Genomic DNA, 19,781 nt, shown 5'->3' on the forward strand with positions numbered 1-19,781 from the left:
GAAGTCACAGCGTCCGTATCCAAAATGAAAGTCAAAGCAAAGAGCATTAAAAGAAACAAAAAATGACATGTTCTAGGGAAAAAGAATATACAGTTTAATCCCCATTTTGGGGGGGAAAAATGTGTGTGTGTGTGTGGTGTGTGTGTGGTGTGTGTGGTGTGTGTGTGTGTGTGTTTTATTTTCTTGTTGCTGCTGAACTCTTTAATGCAAGTCATCCTTCTGGAATCAGAGGCATCTTAGGCGCTGAAGGAATGTTAGTGGTGCTGTCCCCTTATCTCTGGGATCTGTCATTAAGCAGATAGCTGCAGCTCCTGGTACATGTCCCTGCAGCTGTACCCACGGGGGAACAAAAGGAAATGACGGCAGAAAAAAAAAAAAGGCCTGAATAGATTTTTCTTTATCTTCCAAATTACTGTTATAATCAGATAAAACCAGTAACTGTTTCTTTCCCTTTGATCAGAAAACCCACCGCTGGGAGCCTTCCCCTACTTTTTTGTAAAAAAAAAATCAACTAAATAAGAAAATAACTTCCAATGCGATAGAAGTTCTGTACGCAAAACAGAGACGCTGCCTGCTTTGGTAATTATGACAGCAAAACACCGTCATCACCCAAACCACCAACCGCCAGCAGGGTCAGTGGCGGGAGACAGGCAGGCAGTGGGATGGCATTCAACCATTTAAAAATACTGACAGCCAGGCGCGGTGGCTCATGCCTGTAATCCCAGCACTTTGGGAGACCAAGGCAGGCGGATCACTTGAGGCCAGGAGTTCGAGACCAGTGCAGCCAACATGGTGAAACCCCATCTCTGCTAAAAATACAAAAATTAGCCAGGCGTGAGGGCATGTGCCTGTAATCCCAGCAACTCGGGAGGCTGAGGCAAAAGAATCGCTTGAACCCGGGAGGCAGAGGTTGCAGTGAGCTGAGGTTGTGCCACTGCACTCCAGCCTGGGCCACAAGAGTCAGACTCTGTCTCAAAACACAAACAAAAAAAATACTGATGGACAGGCGTGGTGGCTCAAGCCTATAATCTCAGCACCGTGAAAGGCTAAGGCAGGAGGACTGCTTGAGCCCAGGAGTTGGAGACCAGCCTGGGCAACATAAGGAGACCCCACCCCATCTGCATGAAAATAATTTTTTTTTTAATTAGTCGGACGTGGTGGTTCACACCTGTAATCCCAGCACTTCGGGAGGTCGAGGCAGGAGGATCACTTGAGCCCAAGAGTTTGAAACCAGCCTGGGCAACACAGTGAGACCGCCTTACACCCCGCTTTTTTTTTTTTTTTTTTTGAGACGGAGTCTCGCTCTGTCACCCAGGCTGGAACGCACAATCTCGGCTCACTGCAACCTCCACCTCCCGGGTTCAAGGAGATTCTTCTGCCTCAGCCTCCCGAGTAGCTAGGACTACAGGCGCCCACCACCAAGCCCGGCTAATTTTTTGTATTTTTTTAGTAGAGGCAGGGTTTCACCGTGTTAGCCAGGCTGGTCTCGAACTCCTGACCTCATGATCCACCCGCCTCAGCCTCCCAAAGTGCTGGGATTACAGGCATGAGCAATCGTGCCCGGCTGAGACCACCATCTCCTATTAAAAGAAAAATTAGCAAGGTGTGGTGGCGTGCACCTGTAGTCCCACCTACTCAGAGGAGACTGAGGCAGGAGAACTGCTTAAACTTGGAAATTCGAGGAGGCTGCAGTGAGCTACAATCGCCACCGCACTCCAGACTGGGCAACAGAGCAAGACTCTGTCTCTTATAAATACAATAAAAATATTGACAGAAGGCTGGGAGTGGTGGCTCATGCCTGTAATCCCAACACTTTAGGAGGCTGAGGTGGGCAGATCACCTGAGGTTAGGAGTTCGAGACGAGACTGGCCAACATGGTGAAACCTTATCTCTACTAATAATACAAAAACGAGCCGGGCATGGTGGTGAGCGCCTGTAATCCCAGCTACTCGGGAGGCTGAGGCAAGAGAATCGCTTGAACCTGGGAGGCAGAGGTTTCAGTGAGCCGAGATCTCACCACTGTACTCCAGTCTGGGCAGTAGGACAGATTCTATCTTTAAAAAAAAAAAAAAAAAAAAAAAAAAAAAAGAATCTTCTATCTGTGAAATTGTGAAGAAAGAAAAAAACCTGTGCTAGTTTTGCTGTTGCACCTCAAGCTGTAAGTTACAGCCACAGGACCTGATGAGTGCTTATCTTAGAGGGTTTGGTATTATCCACAGTGGTTTTAGGCATCCACAGGGCTCCTTAGAACATACCCTCCGCAGCTAAGGGGGGAATACTGTATGAAAGTATATTTCAAACAAATTTTGGGCCAGGTGTGGTGGCTCACACCTGTAATTTCAACCTTTGGGAGGCTGAGGTGGGTGAACTGCTTGAGCCCAGGAGTTCAAGACGAGCCTGGGCAACATAGTGAGACCCTGTCTCCACAAACAAATTTTTAAAATTAGCCAGGCAGGCTGGGTGCAGTGGCTCATGCCTGTAATCCCAGCACTTTTAGAGGTCGAGGCGGGTGGATCACCTGAGTTCAGGAGTTTGAGACCAGCCTGGCCAACGTGGTGAAACCCTGCCTCTACTAAAAATACAAAAATTGGCCGGGTGTAGTGGCACATGCCTGTAATCCCAGCTACTTGGGAGGCTGAAGCAGGAGAATCGCTTGAACCCAGGAGGCAGACGTTGCAGTCAGATGAGATCGCACCACTGCACTCCAGCCAGGGTGACAAAGAGAGACTCCGTCCCAAAAAAAAAAAAAAAAAAAAAAATTAGCCAGGCATGCTGGCACACATGTGTAGTCTCAGCTACTCCAGAGGCTGAGGTAGGAAGAGCACCTGAGCCTGGGAGGTGGAGGCTGCAGTGAGCCATGATTGCGCCACTGTATTCCAGCCTGGGCAACAGAGGGAGATCCTCTCTCAAAAAACAAACAAAAAACATTAACAGTGTCTGCTCTTGGGACGCTGGGATGTGGGGTGATTTTCCTTGGGTGTCTGAGCCTGTATTTGTCAACAATGAATCTGTTCTGTTCCAGGTTCCCACTACGTTATCAAAAGGCAGACACTGGGTGAGCCTCTGGTATTATAGCTGGATATAATAGCTGGGTATTCAGCTGTTCGGATGCCAGGAATTGGAAACCCTGGGCCTCCAACAAAAGGAACTCTTGGGAAAGGCCCAAAGAGTCAGTGTAGCCCAGTGGTTAAGGAGCCAGAACTGAAGCTACAGCCCCAGTGTTCAAAGCCCAGCTCTACTGATCATTCGCTGCTATAACCTTGGTCAGATAACTATTTTTTTTTTTTTGAGATGGAGTCTCACTCTGTCGCCCAGGCTAAAGTGCAGTGGCACAAACTCGGCTCACTGCAACCTCCACCTCCCAGGTTCAAGCGATTCTCCTGCCTCAGCCTCCCGAGTAGCTGGGACTACAGGCGCCCCCTACCACACCCAGTTAATTTTATTTTTAGTAGAAACAGAGTTTCACCATGTTGACCAGGCTGGTCTTGAACTCCTGACCTCAGGTGATCTGTTCACCTCGGCCTCCCAAAGTGCTGGGATTAAAGGCATGAGCCACTGCACCCAGCCTTTTTCTTTATTTTGAGACAGAGTCTTGGGCTCTATTGCCCAGGCTGGAGTGAGGCAGTACGATCATAGCTCACTGCAGCCTTTACCTCCTGGGCTCAAGCAATCCCCCGTCCCAGTTTCCAGAGTAGGTGGGACTACAGGCACTGGCTACCACCACTCCCAGCTAACTGGTTTGTTTTTTTTTTTGGTAGAGGCAGGGTCTTGCTATGTTGCCCAGGCCAGTCTCAAAACTCTTGGCCTCAAGGGATCCTCCCACCTCAAAGTGCTGGGATTGCAGGTGTGAGCCACCGCAGCCAGTCTGGTGCCTGTCCATATGTGAGCCACCTATAGAGAGCGGTTCATAGGAGGAACCCACTTCACACAGTCCTGCACGGTAAGTGTGCGAGGTGAAGGGATTAGAACATGTCTGGGCCTACTATGTGCTACTTGGTAGCATTATTATTTTATTTTTGGAGACAGAGTCTCACTCTTTCGCCCAGGCTGGAGTGCAGTGGCACAATCTCAGCTCACTGCAACCTCCGCCTCCTGGGCTCAAAAGATTCTCCTGCCTCAGCCTCCTGAGTAGCTGGGATTACAGGCACCTGCCACCATGCCTGGCTAATTTTTGTATTTTTAGTAGAGACAGGATTTCGTCATGTTGGCCAGGCTGGTCTCAAACTCCTGACCTCAAGTGATCCTCCCACCTTGGCCTCCAAGTGCTGGGATTACAGGTGTGAGCCACCACACCTGGCTGGATCATTATTATTATTGTTACTAATTGTGACACCTGTCCTGCAAGGCCTTCAAAAACCTGAGATGGCCTCTGCCACGAAGAGACAAGAACACAAATCCAAGGTGCCTATGATGGCTTACACTGGCCCCTTCCTTACTACTACCCCTTTGTCAGGAAATCAATGTGACTCCCATCTTTTTTGTGATTTTCTCTAGAATGTCACCGTTATTTGAGGGTTCCTCCTATATCAAGGGCTCAGGGTGGAGAGGTATTTTGACAGAATACCGTCAAAATCTAGCTGTTAAGTCTGAACGCATCCAAAGAGGAGGAGAAAGCAACTGGCCATCAACTTCCTAGTGGCCAGTGGAAAAAGGGTAACAGGCCCAATTATCATAAAGTTGTCTAAAAGCAAGTTTTCTTTTTTTTTTTTTTTTTTGAGACGGAGTCTTGCTGTGTCGCCCAGGCTGGTGTGCAGTGGCCAGATCTCAGCTCACTGCAACCTGTGCCTCCCGGGTTCACGCCATTCTCCTGCCTCAGCCTCCTGAGTAGCTGGGACTACAGGCGCCGACCACCACGCCCGGCTAATTTTTTGTATTTTTAGTAGAGATGGGGTTTCACCGTGTTAGCCACGATGGTCTCGATCTCCTGACCTCGTGATCCGCCCGCCTCGGCCTCCCAAAATGCTGGGATTAGAGGCGTGAGCCACGGCGCCCGGCCTAAAAGCAAGTTTTCTTAATCTGGGGTGTTCATAGAGAGAATTTAGGAAATCTGTAAATGGGTAGGAAAGAAAATCCCACCTGCATTTTCACATTTTAACCTCTAAAAAAAATGGGGTTTTCCTTCAGGTGAGAGTGGAGGCCACAAACCACAAAAGTACCAGCAGTGCCGGTGACTTTGCCACCAACGGAAACCACAGAGTCTTGCAGCCCACAATAGTTATTGCAGGGACCTTAAAACATCCTTTACATTGCTTCAGAAGTACAGCACTAGCCGGGTGCAGTGGCTCATGCCTGGAATCCCAGCACTTTGAGAGGCTGAGGCAAGAGAACAGTTTGAGACCAGCCTGGGCAATGCAGCAAGACCTTGTCTATACTTAAAATTTAAAAATCAGCTGGGCACGGTGGTATGCACCTGTAGTCCCAGCTACTCAGAAGGCTGAGGTGGGAGGACTGCTTGAGCCCAAGAGTTCAAGGTTGCAATGAGCCATGATCATAGCACTGTACTCCAGCCTGGGTGACAGAATGAGACTCTGTCTCTAAAACATAAAATAATAAAATTTTAAGTACGGCATTTACTAGACCCATTGGCAGATGTGTTTCCTAATTAAATACATCCCTAGAGGAACATACAGGTACCATATCACAGAAGGGTCTTTTCAATATTTTGATAACTGTGGTCACTATCACTGTCTTCCTTTGGGGTCCCAGGTATTTTATTCACTTTTTAAAGTCGTCTTCTGAGACAGGAGAAGAGAGAATAAGGACTTCTGTAAGAAATGGGTGGCCAAACATGGTGGCTTATGCTTGTCATCTCAGCATTTTGGGAGGTTGGGGCAGGAGAATCGCTAAAGGTCAGGAGTTCAAGATCAGCCCGGGAAACATAGCGAGAGCCCATCTCTACTAAAAATAAATTAGCTGGGTGCAGTGACATGTGCCTGAAGATCCAGCTATTTGGGAGGCTGAGGCAGGAGGACTGCTAGAGGCCAGGAGGTGAAGGCTGCAGAGAGCCATGCTCAGGCCATTGCACTCCAGCCTGGTGACAAAGCAAGATTTGACTCTTAAGAAACAAAGGAACAGGTGTCCAGTTCCTCCCGGGGCAAAGTCCTAGCAGGGGCTCCGGGCGGGCCTGCAGCTGAGTAGGTGGTTAACAGCGAATCTGCTTCCCTAGGCTGGGAGGGGAGAGGGCCCCTCCCTCATGGAACTCCAGGGACCCTTCTGCGGCCCCCACTCCCTGCGCGGCCCCTACCTTCCTGGGGTCCTTCCTGTCCTTTGCACGCCCGGCGTCCTTGCGCGGGCTCAGGGGGCCGCCCTTGGCGCAGCGGCTGGCCTTGGTGGCGGGTGCGGTGCTGGCGGGCGCAGGTGCAGCAGCCGAGGCGTCGTGCAGGAAGATGCGCTCGCTGCGGCGCCGCGTCCACAGGTCGTCGTCGCTGGCCTCGGGCCCTGCCTCAAAGCCAGGCTCCTTGGGGCCCCGCAGCTTCCGGGCCTTGCGCCCCTTCTCCACCACCAGCTTGGCCTTGTCCGGGCTGCTGGGGCCGGGGCCGCGGGTGCCAGGCGTGGGTGTGGCCAGGGAGGGTCCCGGCTCCCCCAGCCCCTTCTTGGGCCGGAGCAGCCCCGCAGGCGACCGCTTGCGCACTTTGACCTCGCTCTCTGAGTCGGTGTACTCGAACTCTGTGCCTGAACGCGGGAGGAGGGCGTGCTGGTCACAGCCTCGTGGGGACCCCTTGCCTCCCACCAGCCCCATGGGCACCATTCCTCCCCCGCGGGACCTCCCCGCCAATGGCAGCGCTTCTCCCCGTTTCCAGGAGAGGAAACTGAGGCCCAGAGGAGAAGGACTCACGGGGCCCACACCTGTTCCTACGCCTGTCCTCACCCGCCTCGGCTGCCCGGATGCTGCTCTCAGGCCCTCGCCCCGTGGGCAGATCCTGGGCCCCTTGAGTGCCTCCAAAACCCCACGTGACTTGTGGAAACCCCAGAAGCCAGGGCAGCTGGGCGGGCCGGGCCCCACACCTGCAGGGCAGCAGCCCTCTAAGGCAGGCAGGTGGGGAAACCCGCAGAGAATCCCCAAGCCCCACTCGCCTTCTCTCCCCCGTTCTTGGTGCTGCCTGTCAGAGCTGGGTGGTCCCAGGAATCGTCCACTCCCACTGCCCTCTCTACACGACAGGGCCACCCCAACAGCCCTCCTCCCACCCCAGGCCCCACCCATTGCACAGCCAAGGCCCTGCTTCCCTCTGTCCTGGATCCTGGGTCCCAGCTCCCGGGCTCCTTGAACACACAGCCTCTGAGCACAGCCACCCAGCACTCGCCCATCACCCACCATCCCCACTCATTCCCAGCTGCAAGCTTTGCTCTCTGCCATCCCCTCTGCACAGAGCACCAGCTCCCCCGACCTCTCCTTGGAACAGCGCTAAGTCCTTCAGAAGGAGACCCACACCACACCCCGGGAAGTCCTCTCTGGCCACACCTCTGTTGTCGCGGGCAATGCCACACCTAAGCATTTCTGTCCATGCCCAGGTCCCAGTTTATCCCAGCCTGCCCTGCCCCTGGGAAGCAGATCCAAGTTCTCTGGGATCTCCAGCTCAAGCCCCAGGTCAGAGCTGGTGTCCAGGAAGAGAGTGTGAGTGAGGCATAAACGGCACTGCTCCCCGGGACAGGGACTCCAAGGTGTCTTCACTCAGGGATGCAATCTCTGTGACAGTCCCTTGTGTTAACAACCTCAGGGAGAGCCAGTGGGCTGCCTTAAATCCTCCAGCACAGAAGCCGAAAAGCCAAGGCCCAATCCCAGGCCTACTGACGCCGGGGGCAGCCATGAGAGGCTTGCCCCGCACCGCACCGGTAGATGAAGCCACAGCAACAGGGGCTGGCGGGGGCTGCCCAGTGGGAAAAAGTCACCAGCAAAGTGTAATAATCCTATTAATTAACTTTCTTTTTTTTTTTTTTTTTTTTTGAGACGGAGTCTCGCTTTGTCGCCCAGGCTGGAGTGCAGTGGCACGATCTCGGCTCACTGCAAGCTCCGCCTCCCGGGTTCATGCCATTCTCCTGCCTCAGCCTCTTGAGTAGCTGGGACTACAGGTGCCCACCACCATGCCTGGCTACTTTTTTTTTTATTTTTTTGTATTTTTAGTAGTAGAGACGGGGTTTCACCGTGTTAGGCAGGCTGGTCTCGAACTCCTGACCTTGTGATCTGCCCACCTCGGCCTCCCAAAGTGTTGGGATTACAGGCGTAATCATTAATCTTTTGCTAACAGACTTTCCAACTTTCCACTGTGCGAGGAGGCAGCAAGGGGCTTTTGAGGCTGATGTGGGTGCAGGCCACAGACTTGAGAGCTCTGCTCTGGGTATGACAGAATGAGGTACCACCCGGTAACAGTCCGCCCAGAGATCCACTGGAACACCTGGCGTACATAATCCTTCACAGGCCCATTGTGTATGGTGCAGGGAGGGACAGTGGACAGAGACGAGGCTCAAGCAGAAGGCGGAGAGTGAAGTCACAGGAGGCAGATCTCCTTGCACCCTCTACCCTGGCATCAGACATGGTCTTCTTGGCACACACAGCAGGGAAGGGGGGGCCCACATAGAAAAGAAATAGAGTCCTTCTGACCTCAGCACCAGGAAAGAGAAGTCTAGAAACTGGCAACACAGAAGAGAATAGAAAGGGAGCCAGAGGCCGGGCGCGGGGGCTCACGCCTGCAATCCCAGCCCTTTGGGAGGTCAAGGCGGGTGGATCACCTGAGGTCAGGAGTTCAAGACTACCCTGGCTAACATGGTGAGAAACCTGTCTCTGCTAAAAATGCAAAAATTAGCTGGGCATGGTGGCGGGTGCCTATAGTCCCAGCTACTCGGGAGGCCTAGGCATGAGAATCACTTGAACCTGGAGGTGGAGGTTGCAGTGAGCAGAGATTGCACCACTGCACTACAGCCTGGGCCACAGAGTAAGAATCTGTCTCAGAAAAAAAAAAAAAATTTGGCCAAGCACGGTGGCTCACACCTATAAATCCCAGCACTTTGAGGGGCCAAGGCGGGCAGATCACTTGAGGTGAGGAGTTCGAGACCAGCCTGGCCAACATGGCAAAACCCCATCTCTACAAAAAATACAAAAATTACCTGGGCGTGGTGGCATGCATCTGTAATTCCAGCTACTTGGGAGGCTGAGGCACAAGAATTACTTGAACCCAGGAGGCGGAGGTTGCAGTGAGCAGAGATCACACCACTGCTCTCCAGCCTGGGCGACAGAGCGAGACTCTGTCTCAAAAAAAAGAAAAAAAATTACTAGACAAATGAAGAACCAAGAAAATGCATCACATTCCAGAGAGAAAAGAAAACCAACTGAACCTGACCCTGAGATGAACCACATGTGGGAACAAATAGCCAAGGATTCTGAAATCCTCAAAGAAGTGAAATAAAACTTGTTTTTAATGCAACTTGTTTTCAATGCATGAAAATTTCACCAGAGAAATAGGAAGGACTAAAAGAAACAACAGAAAAGAACCAAATGAACCAAATGCAAGTATAGAACTGGCTAGGCACAGTGGCTCACACCTGTAATCCCGTAATTTTGGGAGGCTGAGGTGGGAGGATCCCTCGAGGTCAGGAGTTCAAGACCACCCTGGGCAACATAGCGAGACTCTGTCTCTACAAAAAATACAATAATTAGCCAGTCATGGTGGCATGCACCTGTGGTCCCAGCTACTCAGGAGGCAGAGGTGGGAGGATCACCTGAGCCCAGGAGGTTGAGGCTTCAGTGAGCCATGATTGTGCCACTGCATTCCAGCCTGGGTGACAGAGCAAGACCCTGTCCCGAACAACACAAAGAAATTATAAAACTGAGAAGTATAATTTCAGAAATAAAAAAATCTATGGAGGGGATCTAAGAGCTGAATGGATATGATTAAGAGAAAAGTAAGTGAGTGAGTTTATGAGTTTGGGTGTGGGGGAACCAGCCTCAGAGACCTGTCAGATAACAAATGGTCAAATGTATGTTAAACAGGAAAAGAAAGAACAAGAAAAAATGCTTGAATATTTGCTTTTCCTCAATAGCTGAAATCTTCCCAAATTTGATGACAAACAGAAACTTGCAGATGTTGGGTGTCAGATAAACACCAAGCAAAATAAACACAAACAAATCCGCCATGAGGCACGCCACAGTCAAAGGACTGACAAAGATAAACACGAACCCCCACGAACAACAAGAAAAATGTAGCTTATCACTTCCAAAACAATCGTTTGATTAATGGCTAATTTCTCATTAGAAACCAGAGGCCAGAAGACAGCAGAATATCTTCTAAGGGCTCAAAGAAAAAAAAAACAAAAACTGTAAACTCAAAATTCTATATCCAGTAAAAACATCACTCAAGAATGAAGGTGAAATAGAAGCATTTTCAGATAAAAGGACACTAAGAGGCCAGGTGTGATGGCTCACACCTGTAATCCCAACTACTCAGGAGGCTGAGGCAGGAGAATCACTTGAACCCAGAAGGCAGGGGTTGCAGTAAGTTAAGATCGCGCCATTGCACTCCAGCCTGGGTGACAGAGACTGTCTCAAAAAAAAAAAAAAAAAGGAACACCAAGAAAATTCCTCACCAGCAGCTCTACAAGACAAAACTGCTAAATGAAGTTCTTTGGGCTGAAACTACAGGAAAACTGGAATCCTCAGACAAGAATGAAAAGCAACAGAAATAATAAATATCTGAATAAACACAAAAGACTTTGTTCACTTTTACGCTTAATTTCCTTATAAGCCATTTAAATGATTAAAACTAAGTTTGTGGCCAGGTGTGGTAGCTCATGCCTACAATCCCAGCACTTTGGGAGGCTGAGGCGAGTGGATCATGAGCTCAGGAGTTCAAGACCACCTGGCCAAGATGGTGAAACTCCGTCTCTACTAAAAATACAAAAATTAGCCAGGCGAGGTGCCAGGTGCCTGTAATCCTAGCTACTTGGGAGGCTGAGGCAGGAGAATCGCTTGAACCCAGGAGACAGAGTTTGCAGTGAGCCAAGATCACGCTACTGCACTCCAGCCTGGATGACAGAGTAAGACTCCGTCTCAAAACAAAAAAAAACTAAGTATGTAACATTGTCTTCAGGGGTTGATACCATGTGAAAAAGTATTACATATAATATAAAATATGAGGTATGATATGGACTTACAAAGTTGCAAGATTTCTGTATTTTATGTGAGAAAAACATGGTAAGTGCATGTAAAAAGGAATGTATATTGTTATCTCTATTTTCTATTTTTAAAAATGACAAAATGATACTGAGAAAGCTAACAGGAAAATTAAAATGGAATTCTTAAACATATTCAAATAAATTTGTTTGAAAGGCAGCAAAGGAGAACTAAAAATTAGACAAAAAACTAAAGACTAAGACACTAATAAATTGAAAGGCAAAGCATGAAAAAGGTATACCATGCCAACAGTAACCAAGAGAGCTGGCGTGGCTATACTAATAAGAAACAAAATAGACTTTTTAAGATAAAAATTGTTACTAGCAACAAAGAACATTCTAAAATGATAAAAGGGGCTGGGCGTGGTGGCTCAGGCCTGTAATCCCAGCACTTTGGGAGGCCAAAGTGGGCAGATCATCTGAGGTCAGGACCAGCCTGGGCAACAGGCAGAGGTTGCAGTGAGCTGAGATTGTGTCACTGCACTCCAGCCTGGGCAACACTGCACGTAAAAAAAAAAAAAAAAAAAAAAAAAACGCGTTGGGCGCAGTGGCTCACGCCTGTAATCCCAGCATCTTGGGAGGCCAAGGCAGGCAGATCACCTGAGGTCGGGAGTTTGAGACCAGCCTGACCAACGTGGAGAAACCCCGTCTATACTAAAAATACAAAATTAGCCAGGCATGGTGGCGCATGCCTGCAATCCCAGCTACTTGGGAGGCTGAAGCAGGAGAATCACTTGAACCCGGGAGGCGGAGGTTGTGGTGAGCCGAGATCATGCCGTTGCACTCCAGCCTGGGCAACAAGAGCGAAACTCCCTCTCAAAAGGAAAAAAAAAGGCATTCTGGCTCTCCACAACCTCAGCCCCACAACGTCCAAGACACACAATCCAAAATTACTAGACAAGGCCAGGCACAATGGCTCACACCTGTAGCCCCAGCACTTTGGGAGGCCAATGAGGGCAGATCACTTGAGATCAGGAGTTCGAGACCAGACTGGGCAACAGAGCGAGACCTCTTCTCTACAAAAAATTGCAATTGTTTTGGGGCTCCGTGAACGGTGCCCATATAAGATGGGAAACTTCACCAGCACATGTGTTTTTTTGTTTCTTCTTTTTTTTTTTTTTTTTGAGATGGAGTCTCACTCTATTGCCCAGGCTGAAGTGCGGTGGTGCAGTCTCGGCTCACTGCAACCTCCGCCTCCCGGGCTCAAGCTATTCTCATGCCACAGCCTCCCAAGTAGCTGGGATTACAGGTGTCCACAACCACACCTGGCTAGCTTTTATATTTTTAGTACAGATGGGCTTTCACCATGTTGGCCAGGCTGGTCTCAAACTCCTGACCTCTGATGGTCCATCTGCCTCGGCCTCCCAAAGTGCTGGGATTACAGGCGTGAGCTATCATGCCTGGCCAATGTGTGTGTTCTCTTTTTTTTTTTTCAACAGTGTCGCTCTTGTCACGCAGGATGGAGTGCAGTGCAATGGCCCAATCTGCTCACTGAAAACTCCGCCTCCCAGGTTCAAGCGATTCTCCTGTCTCAGCCTCCAGAGTAGTTGGGATTACAGGCGCCCGCCACCACACCTGGATAATTTTTGTATTTTTAGTAGAGATGGGGTTTCACCATGTTAGTCAGGCTGGTCTCAAACTCCTGACCTCAAGTGATCTGCCCACCTCGGCCTCCCAAAGTGCTGGGATTACAGGCGTGAGCCACCACACCTGGCCGTATGTTCTTTATATAGCAAGGAAGAAAAAAAAAAGTGTGTGTTGACTGCTCCACCAACCGGCCTTCCTCATCTCTCTCCCTCTCCTTGGGCCTCCCTATTCCCTAAAGCACAACAATACTGAAATTAGGTCAATTAATAATCCTACAGTGGCCTCTAAATGTTCAAGTGAATTGAAGAGTCACACGTCTCTCACTTTAAATCGAAAGCTAGAAATGATTAAACTTAGTGAGGAAGGCTTAAGCCAGTCAAAAGCCAAGATAGCCTAGAAGCAAGGCCTCTTGTGCCAAACAGCCAGGCTGTGAATGCAAAGAAAAAGTTCTTGAAGGAAATTTAAAGTGCTCTGGTGAACACACAAATAAGAAAGTGAAACAGGTTCATTGCTGACATAGAGAAAGTCTGAGTGATCTGGAGAGAAGATCAAACCACCCTCAATATTCCTTTAAGCCAAGCCAAATCCTCATCCACAGCAAGGCCCCAACTCTCTTCAATTCTGTGAAGGCTGAGAGAGGTGAGGAAGCTGCAAAAGAAAAGTTTGAAGCCAGCAGAGATTGTCTCATGAGGTGTAAGGAAAGAAGCTGTCAGTGAGGCACGGTGGCACACGCCTGTCATCCCAGCACTTTGGGAGGCCGAGGAGGGAGGATCATTTGACGTCAGGAGTTCCAGACCAGCTTGGCCAACATGGTGAAACCCCATCTCTACTAAAAAAAATACAAAAATTAGCCAGGCCTGGTGGCGGGTGCCTGTAATCCCAGCTACTTGGGAGGCTGAGGCAGGAGAATCACTTGAACCCGGGAGGCAGAGGTTGCAGTGAGCTGAGATTGCACCACTACATTCCAGCCTGGGTAACAGAGTAAGACACCACCTCAGAGAAAAAAAAAAAAGAAAAGGAAAGAAGCCGTCTCCATAACATAAAAACGCAAGGATACGCAGCCAGTGTTGATGGAGAAGCTGCAGCGAGTTCTCCAGAAAATCCAGCTAAGGTCACTGATTAAAGTGGCTACACCAACCAGTGGATTTGCAATGTGGACAAAACAGCCTTCTAAGTAGATGCCATCTAAGGCTTTCATAGCTACAGAGGAGAAGTCAGTGCCTGTTTTCAAAGCTTCAAAGGACAGCCTGACTCTCACTGGGGGCTAATGCAGCTGGGGACTTTAAGTTGAAGCCAATGCTCATTTACCATTCTGAAAACCCCGGGGTCCTTAAGAATAATGCTAAATCTCCTCTGTCAGGGCTCTACCAGTGGAACAACAGGCCAGGCGCAGTGCCTCACGCCTGTAATCCCAGCACTTTGGGAGGCTGAGGCAGGCGGATCATGAGGTCAGGAGATCCAGACCATCCTGGCTAACACGGTGAAACCCCGTCTCTATTAAAAATACAAAAATAATTAGCCGGGCGTGGTGGCAGGCACCTGTAGTCCCAGCTACTTGGGAGGCTGAGGCAGGAGAATGGCGTGAACCCAGGAGGCGGAGCTTGCAGTGAGCCGAGATCGTGCCATTGCACTCCAGCTTGGGCGACAAAGTGAGACTCCATCCCAAAAAAAAAAAAAAAAATGATGTTGAATCACCTCTGCCACTGCTCTATCAATGGAACAGCAGACCAGGCATGGTGGCTCACACCTGTAATCCCAGCACTTTGGGAGGCCAAGGCAGGAGGATTGTTTGAGGTCAGGAGTTCAAGACCAGCCTGGCCAACATGGTGAAACCCCGTTTCTACTAAAAATACAAAAATCAGCCACATGTGGTGGCACACGCCTGTAATCCCAGCTACTCAGGAGGCTGAGGCAGGAGAATGGCTTGAACCTGGGAGGCGGAGGTTGCAGTGAACCAAGATCGCACCACCGCACTCCAGCCTGGCAACAGAGCAAGACTCTGTCTCAAAAAAAATAAAGGGAACAACAAAGCCTTGGTAACAGCACCTCAGTTCACAGCATGATTTACTGAATATTTTAAGCCTGCTGTTGAGACCTATTGTTCAGGAAAAAAAATTCCTTTCAAAATATTACTGCTCATTGACAACGTACCTTGTCACCCGAGAGCTCTGAGGGAGACATACAAGGAGGTGAATGTTGGTTCCATGCCTGCTAGCACAGCGCCCATTCTGTAGCCCATAGATCAAGGAGTAATTTTGACTTTTCAAGTCTCATTATTTAAGGAATATAATTTGTAAGGCTACAGCTGCCATGGATGATGATTCCTCTGATGGATCTGGGCAAAGTAAATGGAAAACCTTCTGGAAAGAATTCACTATTCTCGGCCGGGTGCAGTGGCTCACGTCTGTAACCCCAGCACTTTGGGAGGCCGAGGCAGGTGGATCATTTGAGGCCAGGAGTTTCAGACCAGCCTGGCCGACGTGGTGAAACCCTGTCTCTACTAAAAATACAAAAATTAGCCGGGTGTGGTGGCGGGCACTTGTAATCCCAGCTACTCAGGAGGCTGAGGCACAAGAACTGCTTGAACTGGGGAGGCGGAGGTTGCAGTGAGCCGAGATTGCACCACTGCATTCCAGCCCGGGCAACACAGCGAGACTCAGTCTCAAAAAAAAAAAAGAAGTTGATTCCAACCCTCATGGACAACTATGAAAGGCTCAAGACTTCACTGGAGGAAGTTACTTCAGACGTGGTAGAAACAGCAAGAGAACTCAAGTTAGAGTGGAGCCTGGAGATGGGACTGAATTACTGCAATGTCATGAGACATTTGAAAAGATGAGGAGCTGCTTTTTATGGAGGAGCAAAGAAAGTAGTTTCTTGAGATGGCATCTACTCCTGGTGAAGATGCTGTGAACACTGTTGAAATGACAAAAGGATTTAGAATATTGCATAAGCTTAGCTGATAAAGCAGCAGCAAGGTTTGAGAGGACTGCCTCCAATGTTGAAAGAAGTTCTGTAGGTAAAACACTATCAAACAGTATTGCATGTTACAGAGAAATCTTTCTTTTTTTTTTTTTTTTTTTTTTTTTTTTTTTCTGAGACGGAGTCTCGCTCTGTCGCCCAGGCTGGAGTGCAGTGGCGCAATCTCCGCTCACTGCAAGCGCCGCCTCCCGGGTTCACGCCATTCTCCTGCCTCAGCCTCTCCGAGTAGCTGGGACTACAGGCGCCTGCCACCACGCCCGGCTAATTTTTTTGTATTTTTAGTAGAGATGGGGTTTCACCGTGGTCTCGATCTCCTGACCTCGTGATCCGCCCGCCTCGGCCTCCCAAAGTGCTGGGATTACAGGCGTGAGCCACCGCGCCCGGCCAGAGAAATCTTTCTTGAAAGAGTCAATCGATGCGGCAAACTTCACTGTTGTCTTATTTGAAGAAATTGCCACAGCCACCCCAACCTTCAGCAACCACCACCCTCATCAGTCAGCAGCCACCAACATCGAGGCAAGACCCTCCATCAGCAAACAGATTACAACTCACTAAAGGCTCAGATGATCGTTAGCATTTTCAACAATAAACTATTTTTAAATTAAGATATGTACAATGTTTTCTTAGACATAATGCTATTACGGCCAGGCACAGTGGCTCACGCCTGGAATCCCAGCACTTTGGGAGGCTGAGGTGGGCAGATCACCTGAGGTCAGGAGTTCAAGACCAGCCTGGCCAAGATGGGGAAACCCTGTCTCTATTAAAAATACAAAAATTAGCCAGGCGTGGTGGTGTGTGCTTATAATCCCAGCTACTTGGGAGGCTGAGGCAGGAGAATCACTTGAACTCAGGAGGTGGAGATTGCAGTGAGCAGAGATCATGCCACTACACTTCAGCCTGGGTGACAAAGCGAGACTGTATCTCAAAAAAAAAACACATAATACTATTGCACACTTAAGAGACTACAGGATAGTGTAAACATATGCTTTTGGTTTGGTCTTTTATTTTTGAGACAGGGTGTCATTCTCTTGCCTAGGCTTCAGTGCAGTGGCGCAATCTCGGCTCACTGCAGCCTCAACCTCCCGAGCTCCAGGGCTCCTATTGCATCAGCCTCCCAAGTAGCTGGGACCAGAGGCGCGTGCTACCATGCCTGGCTAATTTTTCTGTTTATTTTCTGTAGAGAGGGGGTCTCGCTCTGTTGCCCAGGCTGGTCTTGAACTACTGAGCTCAAGCAATCTTCCTGCCTTGGCCTCCCAAAGTGCCGGGATTGTAGGTGTGAGCCACCATGCATGGCCAATAACCTATTTTTTAATTAAGGTATGTACACTGTTTTCTCAGACATAATGCTACTGCACACTTAATAGGCAACAGTATAGTTTTTTTTTTATTTTTATTTTTTTTGAGATGGAGTCTCGCTCTGTCGCCCAGGCTGGAGTGCAGTGGCGCAATCTCGGCTCACTGCAAGCTCCGCCTCCCGGGTTCACGCCATTCTCCTGCCTCAGCCTCTCCGAGTGAGTAGCTGGGACTACAGGCGTCCGCCACCACGCCCGGCTAATTTTTTGTATTTTAGTAGAGACGGGGTTTCACCGTGGTCTCAATCTCCTGACCTCGTGATCCGCCCGCCTCAGCCTCCCAAAGTGCTGGGATTACAAGCGTGAGCCACCGCGCCCGGCCTAACAGTATAGTTTAAACATAACTTTTACATGCACTGGGAAACCAAAACATTCATCTGACTTGCTTTACTGTGATACTCGCTTTATGGTTTGGAAATAATCCTGCAGTATCTCCCAGACATGCCTGTGTAGCCAAAGGAATGAGAAGGAAGAAAATAACAAAGAGTAGAAACCAATGAAACTGATCACATCTAGCCAGACTGGCCAAGAAATAGAGTAAGAAGAAACAATCTGTATCAGCAATGAAAAAGGAGACATCACTACAGACCCTTCAGACAGTCAATGTAGAATAAAGGAATAATTTGGACCATATGCCAATACCTTGGACGGTCTGGGTAAATGGATGTTTGGGGCTGTATTAACAGCAAGTGTAAATGCCTGAGGGTACTAGCCCGGCTGGTGCATTTAGGGGCTGTGGACAGGATAATGTTGTCTAAGCAGTCAGAATCTGATGGTGGTGGATCAGACAGGTAGCACTGATCAGAGGGCAGCAGGAAACCATTCGGAGGTTCTGGGCCGAAGAGTGGTCTGGCCAAGTGTGCACTCTGAAGACACCCTCCAGCTGCTTCTGTATGAAGAATACCTAAGAATAGCTAGCCTTGTAGGGGGCCCTGGTGCCTCTTTCCAGGAGAGCCAGGCCTGGAGCCCAGCAAACAATGGCAGGGCATGAGAGGGAGGAGGGGGAAGGCAGGGCCTGGAGCCTGGCGTGGGTGCCACAAATGGGGTTCCAGGAGACACTGGAGGTCAGGGGTGGGGCTTTGCTCCACGAACCTGCAGAGAGCATGAAGCCAGGGGCAGCTGGGGGGCCTTCGGGGGCAGCGATACCTGCTTTCCTGTCCCAGCCCCTGCCAGGAGGGCCTCATACCTACCCCCACTGAGGCTCAGAAAAGGACGCCTGGGGGGTCAGAAGGACCCTCCCCTGCTGGGGCCAGGGGAACTCAGAGCCTGAATACATGCATAACCATCTCAATCTCCGGCACCGACCCCAGTTGCAGGTGAGCTGCGTCCCTGTTGGGGCACTCAGCCCGGTGAGAACAGGGAGAGCCCACGAGAGGGTCCCAAGAAGGCAGGGTCCTGACACAGGGAAACAATCAGAGATGCAGAGACCAGAAAGACATGGACCGGGGCAAGCCCCAGCTGCCTGCCCAACGTGAGTGCCTGCTGCCTCGGTTTACCTATCTGGATTGTGGGCAAGTTGAAGAGAGCCTGGTGCCTGCCCACCCCACCTGACTCCTCCAGGCTCAAGCCCAGGCCGAATGAGGCCTGTCCCACCCGCTCTCCCATGGCACAGACCGCACCCCCACCATCCCACAAAGCCTGAACGAGACGGGCTCTCTCTTCTTCCTACTGCGACATGGCTGTTCCTTCCCCTGCACCCGTGTCTCAGCTAACCCCACGTCTTTCTCACGGGCCAGACTGGGTGTGACCAACCTGGAGTGGCCCCCGCAAACCCCAGGCTGGGTCAGGGGCCTCCATGGAGCTCCCGCAGCCCCCCAAGTGCCCAAAACAGGGCCATGTTTGCTGGGAGCATGAGACTGAAGGAGGTCACCCTTTGCAAGGCAAGAAGTTCCCTCCGTAGAGATGGCAGGCCGGGGCCCCTGTCACCAGCATCCCTGATCAGGACGGGGCTGGCCTACGAGGCTGGGGTTCTGCCCATTCCCAGCTCTGCACCTGCATCTCTGAGCCTCAGTTTCCTCACCTGTGGGATGGGGTGATGGCATCCGCCCCCCCCACCCACCCCCACCGCAGCCCGCCTGCTGCCACTCACCCAGCAAGCTCTGCCGCTCCTCTTTCTTCCGGGCCTTCTGCTTGGCCTCCAGCTGTACCACAGACAGGGATGGGCCCACGGTGGGGCTGGGGAGGGCGCTGGCGGCGAAGCGTGCCAGCAGGCCCAGCCCACTCTCCTCCAGGCCTGGCGACAGGGCCCGCTCCCGGGCACCCAGCCTATAGCTGCCACCGCTGGCCTCGTCCTCCTCCTCGAGCTCCTCCTCCTCGTCCTCCTCCTCCGAGCTCTCATCTGGCGTGCAGAAAACAGGGACCGAGTCAGAGCCCTGGCTGTGGCGAGGGCCACCCCCCACCGCCCCCTGGGCTCCAGCCTAGCCCCTCAGTCCTCAGCAGGGGGCCGCTGGGGGTAGATGCAGACCCAGCCCACGGGTTTCCCCCACCCGATGGCCCAATGCCCCCAGCCAGCTGAGCCCAACGCGGGCATCCCAGAAAGCCCGGAGGTGGGCAGCGGCCTTGTGTGTCAGGGTGGGCTTCTCTGTGAGGGGCACCAACATGCACCTGTGCTGTGGCAGGGGCCAGACACACGGACAAGGACTGGAGACAGCGTTCTCCACGGTCACACGCGCACACGCCCCAACACACGACACAGAGGCAGGA

General features: G+C 50.8%; 1 protein-coding gene across 3 annotated transcripts in view; it reads right to left on the reverse strand.

Annotated features, from left to right (window-relative positions):
• The window catches only part of TNRC18 (trinucleotide repeat containing 18), a 117,417-nt gene that overhangs the window by 19,882 nt on the left and 77,754 nt on the right, over positions 1-19,781 (reverse strand). For all 3 annotated transcript variants that reach the window (XM_030796874.1, XM_030796875.1, XM_030796876.1), the window contains exons 18-19: positions 19,168-19,416; positions 6,245-6,672 (exon numbers count right to left, since the gene is read on the reverse strand). In XM_030796874.1, coding sequence (XP_030652734.1) covers positions 6,245-6,672; positions 19,168-19,416 — 677 coding nt within the window. The remainder of the gene's footprint in view (positions 1-6,244; positions 6,673-19,167; positions 19,417-19,781) is intronic.

Source organism: Nomascus leucogenys, chromosome 17, assembly GCF_006542625.1.
Source record: "Nomascus leucogenys isolate Asia chromosome 17, Asia_NLE_v1, whole genome shotgun sequence".
NCBI classification, from domain to species: Eukaryota; Metazoa; Chordata; class Mammalia; order Primates; family Hylobatidae; genus Nomascus; species Nomascus leucogenys.